Source organism: Fulmarus glacialis, unplaced genomic scaffold (genome assembly GCF_000690835.1).
Source record: "Fulmarus glacialis isolate BGI_N327 unplaced genomic scaffold, ASM69083v1 scaffold25105, whole genome shotgun sequence".
Lineage (NCBI taxonomy): Eukaryota > Metazoa > Chordata > Aves > Procellariiformes > Procellariidae > Fulmarus > Fulmarus glacialis.
In genome coordinates, this window is record NW_009211507.1 from 1 (window position 1) to 7576 (window position 7576).

The 7576-nt window shown below is 43.9% G+C and overlaps 1 protein-coding gene across 1 annotated transcript; it reads left to right on the forward strand.

The window, feature by feature from the left end:
• The first annotated feature begins 128 nt into the window (after positions 1-128).
• SLC25A19 (solute carrier family 25 (mitochondrial thiamine pyrophosphate carrier), member 19) lies at positions 129-5218 on the forward strand. The gene is given in 7 exon segments (XM_009577571.1): positions 129-254; positions 764-919; positions 1727-1820; positions 1823-1875; positions 2849-3032; positions 3657-3787; positions 5018-5218. Coding segments are annotated over 7 exon segments (945 nt in total).
• The last annotated feature ends 2358 nt before the right edge of the window (positions 5219-7576 follow it).

Genomic DNA, 7576 nt, shown 5'->3' on the forward strand with positions numbered 1-7576 from the left:
TGAGGGGAAGCTTTGGGGTGGAGGGGTGCTGTGGGGTAAGACTGTAGAGCCTTGGTGTGGGAAGGAGTGGGTAGGGCTCACTGGGGCACCCTGTCCCCCTGCCCAGGCTGCGGAGACACCAGGCAGGCATGGTCGGCTATGACCCTGAGGCCAAGTGCGTCTCCGCAGTGGAAGCGGCTGCAGCAGGATCAGCATCTGGCTTGGTCACTCGGGTCCTTGTCAGCCCCTTGGATGTCATTAAGATCCGCTTTCAGGTACCTTCCTCATGGCATGCTCGGGGACAGGGAGTGAAAGAGCCTGTTACAGAGCAGAGCTGATCTTGGCCTGGATGAGCAGGTCACTTGTGCAACCAGAGAGCATTAAATCTGCTCGTCAGTCCTCACCTATATCTTATACAGGTTATGCAAGGTAGTAGGGCTATCTTGTGTCCACCGCTTCTGTTTATGTAACTTAACTTGAGTATTTGAATGGGATCTTGTGTTTTTCATAGTTTATTCTTTCTGTTTTTGTGAATGATCTCTGCTATGTAACTGAATTTCACCATCATCCCTACTGATTCCCTTTGTGTTACATGCATGTTTTTATTCTTTTAGAGCCCTACATAAATAACATCCTAGTCAGTTCTAGATGTGATTCTGTGGGAAGGCATAGTGTCATCTCTTAGCATTGGTTGGCTGTTAGGGTTGTGAATTCCTGAATTGGACACTTCAACCTTGTTGAAATGCAACGTGGAATTGAAAATATTTTCTCTCTTTTCCTCCAGCTTCAGATCGAGCAGCTCTCCTCAAGAAACCCAGGGGCTAAGTATCATGGCATCTTGCAAGCTGTACAGCGCATCTTCCAGGAAGAGGGGTTGGTAGCCTTCTGGAAGGGCCATGTTCCTGCTCAGTTCCTTTCAGTTGGCTACGGAGCTGTTCAGGTAAGGTGATCAGACATCAACCAGGCCCAGTGTACATACATAGGACTCTGCTTTGCTCCTCTTCAGACTGGCTGCATGGGCAGATGCAGAAAGGTGCAGGTTTAAACTGCACTGATGCAAGCCAGCTCCAGTCTCAAAGATGTGTAGTTGTATAATGCTGTATAATGCTGATGTATAATTCCTAAGTTAATATTCCTGAGCTTGCTGAACGGCCTGTCTGGCCAGCCTGTAGTACAGCTAGAGCAAACTGAGTTCTGGCTGTATCTGGTGTCGCAGACAAGCGCTGTTTGTTCCTGACACTTGGCTTAGCTGTTCATGTTCCAAGTCTGTGTAGTTTTTTGCTTTGGTTCACGCTGTCGCCCTAACAGCTTGTTAGTAAAAAAATCAATGAAGCTGATGATGGTGTTTTACACAGCATTGTTATGCTTAATTTGTAAATATTAACAACGTGTTTTATGAGCAGCGGTTGAAAGAATAATGGGCAGCATGCCTGTAATATAGCAAATACTCTTCAGGATACATAGAGCATTAAAATGAGTTTTTCACAATTCTAAATGCAAGATTTAGCAGAAGTGTCAGAGATCAGAATATCCCAAGCATTCCCCGGGCTGCTCAGTGATTTTTACAGAGTATTCTTTGAGCACATGCTCCAACAGGTTGCAAGTTGGGGAGGACATTTCAAGGACAGAGAGAGAAGGTGGTTACAAGCGGTGGGTGGAGCTCTTTGGTGAAATGAGAGAGGAGTGGGAGATCCATGTCGGTGATAAGGATTGACTCCTTGACCTGTGTATTGTTTGTTTCTTTAAGTTCATGGCGTTTGAAAGCTTGACAAAACTGGTGCACAACGTCACCTCATACAATGCCCGCGATTCCTTTGTGCACTTCGTCTGCGGTGGACTGGCTGGCAACCTGTTGACACACTACGCACCCGCTTTGCTGCTCAGGGTGAGCCTAAGGTATGGCTGAGGATTAATGCTTGGAATTATTGCTAGCGGTAGCAATATTTCATGTGTATGAATACAGGAGGTTTGAAAAGTACATAACAGTCTGTGGGTTAGCATAAAGGAACAGGTGCTGTTATTGGGCAATGTTTGCACTGTTGCCAAGTTATCCTCTGTGCTGTTGACACAGCTTTCTTAATTATGTTTTGCTGCTCCTGATTGTGTTTGACTCCTGACAGGTGATCCAGAAAGGAGAAACTGTCCTTAACAGGATAACTCAATTTTCATTTCGGCTGGTGGCCATTTATAGAATACACTCCCCAATCTGTCAAACGTTGCGTGTTTGAAACTTTCCACTTGCACAGAGTGATGTTTAGATAATGGTGGGGATGATACTTGAAACCAGTCACCTTTCACCTGTGTTTCATGTTCTTACTTATGCAAGAATTGGTCTCCATGCTAATTAGGTCTGTAATATCTAGACTCATATGGGTTTTTATCCGAGCCGTTTCTGTTTTTTGACTTAGCCTGCAGTAGAATCACAATATATATTACATGAATTCTGTTGCAGGAGCAAGCAGAGCTGTTAAGAGAAAGATAATCGTGTCTGTGATGGAAGTGGTCTCAGGCCACAGCTCTCAGCTCTGTGTCTTGTTTCTTCCTCTCAGGAGCACAGCTTGGATGTGAGATACAATGTCAGCCCAGGCCTTTCAGTGCAGAGCTAATGATCGTTCGTTCAGTTAATCTCTTGTGGCTCAGAGGTAGATTTAGGTTGTCAGCTTACTTAGAAGAGTCACGAGGGCTTAGCTGAGAATACTGTGTGAAGATGTGCAAAATCACTTTATTTGTTGCTTTGTGCTGAAAATCAGTCAATTGTATTTTGGGCAGCGGGAAATTCCTATCCTCATTACTGGGAAATAACCTGACCTTTGGTTTGCTGTTCTTAAGCCTGTTTCACTGGAGAGTCAGCCTCTTCTTTACTGTCTAGCTCTATCGCAGCCTTCGCCATGCAGTGGTGACCATATACCAGACAGAAGGGCCTCGGACTTTCTATAGAGGTTTGACCCCCACAATCATTGCTATCTTTCCGTATGCTGGTCTCCAGTTCTCCTTCTACAACATCCTGCAACAGTTTTCTGAATGGGTGATTCCAGCTGAAGGAAAGAAAGGAGGTAGGCACTTGGGAGGGTGACGTCTGCGATCTGGAGAGAAAGAGAGGATGAATGCTAGTTTGGGAGACTGACATAAGCTCAGTTTTCTGTCCTATCACCCTTTTTGATGCAACATCTGAAAAGTATCTCAGTTTTCCATATCTCATTCTTACCCTTGCACAGATATTGCCAAAGTAGAATCATAGAAATCATCAGGCAGTGTCAACTTGTAACTTATTCCAATCCAGAATAAGTCAGTATGAGCAATCAGGAGTGCAAGATTTCCAGTGACTGAGCTTTTACTGGGGGGCATGACAACTTTTCCATCCACTAGTAGCAGGTTCTCTGGTGACTGGAGTTTTTTTGTGCAATGCCACTTGGCAGAGCAAAAGCATAAATCAGTGTAATGAACCAAGGTTAGCTGTAATGCTCTGACTCCAACAGACATTGTGAGCCTGATGTAGAAAATACGGATTGAGGTTCTGCGGCCCAAACTATGCAGAAGAGGTGATGTAACTTTAAAGGGCCTTTTTGGCCTTACTTCTTGTGAAAAGTGCTTTAAACTTACCTCTCGTGCTCTTTAATCAGAACTCCCTGCTGATCTTTTTTCCTTCCCTGCTATCCTCTCCCCTTTCTGCTTTTCAGGCAATGTTAAAAACCTTGTTTGTGGCAGCTGTGCCGGAATCATCAGCAAAACCCTCACTTACCCTTTTGACCTGTTCAAAAAAAGACTGCAAGTGGGTGGCTTTGAGCATGCCCGGGCAGCGTTTGGGCAGGTGAGAAATGTTTTAATTGACTAATTTTCATAAGGGTGGATTTGCATCAAGACAATCCAGAGCCAGTCATCACCAGAATGCAGTGATGATTCACCACTGGCACCTGTTGTGTTCATATTCAGGTTGGGAGCTCCCAGGGAGTTTCTGGACGCTGAGCATTGGTCTCACTTAATAATGGGAATAGCTGTATGAATAAACTGGGTTCATTTTATGACATTGTCCAACATACCTCTGCTCTGCCTTCTCATCCATTTCCATCAAGTTGGCTGTCTCAGAGCTGGGGATGAGTTAGGCAGGCAAAGGGGTTTCGATTTACTTTACTTTTCTAGTTGCAGCTTGGTATTTGTGATTCAGGACCACATTACTAGCAGAGGATGACACTAGCTTTATGTTGGGATTGCCTATCTGTCAGGATCCTTTTCTGCAGTTAATATTTTGATACAAGGAATGGGCACCAAGTGTTTGGCATGTGTCTTATGTACAGAACATCCTGAAATTCAAAGCAAATTAAATACTTCTGGTGTTCTTTAGCACCATCCTTACCACCTTGAAGTACACTGTAAGACAAATACAGAACTTCCAAGGAACGATCTCTTTTTTTTCCATGAAATGTGGAAATCTTCTTTTTTCCTTCAAATTCCTTGGATCTGAGAAGCAAATCACTCTGTACCTCAAAAAACTCTGGGATAGGAAAGTGAAGTCTTAACCTATTGCATTGGATGCTTTTCTTCTTCCAGTGAGGTACAGAATTTGTTCTTAGCATTGATGTGTCACAAGATGTTAAACCTTCGCAATGCGACACCATGACATGCAGATAGCTAATTTAGAGACTTCTAAGTGCTGTAGCTGTGTTTTCTTTCTGTCAGAAAAATGAAAAGTTGTTCCTCCTTAGAGAGTGAAGGGGATGGAAAACAGTAGCAGCACAATCTGAAATAATTACTTCCCAAACTTGTACCATAAATAATACATGCTGTTGTAGCATAAAGATTTTACGGCCATTCAATCTGCATAAGCTATTGCTGTTGCAAAATATGTACTTTTCCTCTACCCCACCCTCTACAAACTGGCTCTCTGAAACTTTCAGTTAGTTATAATAATAGCCAGAAAGGCATCTCCAGGCTGCACGTCTAGATTATGTTTCTGTGGTATAGTTTGGGGAACTCTGTGTTCTTTTCCAGGTAAGTTGTCCTGGAGTTTTCTTGTTTAACCTCTTCGCCATTTCTCTCTCAGGTACGGATGTATAGGGGTCTCCTGGACTGCATAAGGCAGATTATGCGAGAGGAGGGCCCGGGTGGATTCTTTAAGGGCCTTTCGCCCAGCTTGCTGAAGGCTGCTGTCTCTACTGGCCTTGTCTTCTTTTGGTATGAGCTGTTCTGCAGCCTCCTGTGTGCCCTGAAGAACACCGACAGCACTGCAAGGAAGGCAGGCTGAAAGAGGCATGTATATGATTACCTGGTGTTCTCTGGGAGGAGGGGAAACTGATGGCTTTGCTCTGTCATGAGCATGTTGGAAATGTCAGAGGTCCCAGAGCTCTACCAGCCTGTAGGAAATCACCTCCTGGGACCAAGCAGAAGGAGAAGGCAACTGCAGTTCTGCTGAAGACACTGAACTGCTTTGCTGGAAGCTGTTCAACTGAGCACTTTTTTACTCTGTCTCCTCTAATATCAGCACACGTTTAGTGTGGGGAGAGGGGAACCAATGGACAACTAGCTAGCAGAGACTGTGCTCTGAAAAGACACCTGATAAAGTGGGTGAATTCCTGTGCTTGCCCTGGATCACAGAGAGGGGTCCTGGCCTACCTAGTCCTGCTTAACCAATGGAACATCACATCCTGTCACTGCATCCGCACAGTTTTATTTCCTTGCTCTACGGCCTGCTGTTTGCACCATATTCTTTTCTCCGTGTTGCACAGGTAGCTCTGTTCTGCTGTTGTGAAGTCAGTTAAAACCGCTTTAGTGTGCACAGGACCTCCGGTTTCCTTTTCTTTGCTGCCAGCTGCTACTTCTTGATTACCACTTGCTGGCTGTGCATTCTCAGCCACCTTAAACACAGAATCTTCTTGCTGACCCAAACTTGCTCTTCCTTTAACTCTGGGGAGCTTGATTGTATCCTAAGTGCCCATTTCTCTTCCTGCGTGTCTTGCCATACATCTCCTAGGGTTTTGCATTGCCTCAGTCACGCTTTTTACAAGTAGACCTGCAGATTAAGAACCCTGCTCTAAGGGGATTCAACACACAAGCCCAATTCTTACTTCAGGGTTCTTTGCTTCAGTGCAGTGAGTAAACAAATGCTGTATAGAGTTTTAGAAATATTTAGTCTAAGTTGGAATAATGAAAGAAAAGTCCTGTGGAAACTAGTAAATGTCTTTTTTTTTTTTTTTTTCTTCTCCTCCAATACCACCTTTGAATGTTTCCAGCAAGTATTTCTGTAGTGGCCTCAAAACATTTCTGAACCTCAGTCCTACAGTGGTGCTGACAGATGAAAATGTTTTGACAAGATCAGCTGAAGTGAGAGGACTGAACATCAAATCGGAATTGGTTGGCTTAGCATGGTGTTTGACAAGAAAAAGATGATTGAATTAGAGCTGGAGAAGGGTTTTTCTGGCGTTTCAAAGGTTTTATGAATGGTTAAAAAAAAAAACAAAACAACCAACCAACAACTCTGATTTACGTAACAGGGGAAAAGAGGAAAATTACTTTCTTCCTTTTCTATTCTCTGTTTTTTCAAGCTGAGCAGGGTGTGGTTGGACCAGTGTGTGGAAGGCAGACTTCCGAGGAAGAGCCGCTGTGATACAAAAGCATGTTAGTCATCTGGCGAGTGGCGGATAGGGCAGAGCACTGCAGTTATTTAGAGGATGGTTTAATGGTTCTTCTCTTAACGCAGAGCTTTTCGTGGGTCTTTTGCAATATTCAGGGTGTTGATCCCAAATGGCCTGGCCAAATTCCAGCATGATCAATTCCATTCTGTTGATGCAACTTCTCCTGATGATTTTGAGCATATCAGCATTGCTCACTTATTCTGAACTGTTGTGAGAGGCTGTTTTTAAAGAGCAGCTGTTTCACTGGTGGCTGAGATATCTAGAGAGATTCCTTGCAAGCCCAAGCCAAATAAGTTCGTGTCTGCTGTGGTTTTGAGATCTTGGAGTGCAAAGCAGCTGTTTCACTGCAGGTGACTTTGAGAGCTACGTAAAATTAAATTCACTAAGTAGCGTCAGTGTCAGGCAGGAGGCTAATATGTGAGCCTCAAAGAGGGAGTGTTAGCTGCCTGTACTCTAAAAATGTGCAGTTTTGCTTAGAGGAGAAAATGCAAAGAATGTGGAGTAAAGTTTCTCAAAGTGCCTCAACCCTATTGGCGTTTTCCTGTGTTATTTAGGCTCTTCTGAGATTCCCCCAAAATCTTCTTAAAGATATTTTGCCTTTGTTTATTGTTCATCTGTTGTTCTTGGAAAGACATCATAACCAGTAATGAACTTAACCTCATGGCATCCTTCTGAGGGAGAAAAATACCTCATTTCAAAACAGGCACAAACAGGTTGGGGTTGTTACTGTCTTTTGGCTGCTGGTAGAGAGGAATGCTGTCATGGTTAGCAAGGACAGGACTGGCCACAGTAGGAAATTTTCTGTGCTGACCTAGTCTTCCATTGGAAATCGGGACTCATCCATCCTGTCTAAACATTACAAGACTCTTGTTTTCTACTTTATGTCAAAGAGCTGCTGTTAAACTGCACAGAATAGAGGGAAAATGGTTAGGAACTAGGCAGTGGGAATTGCAATCTCTGAAACAGGGAGT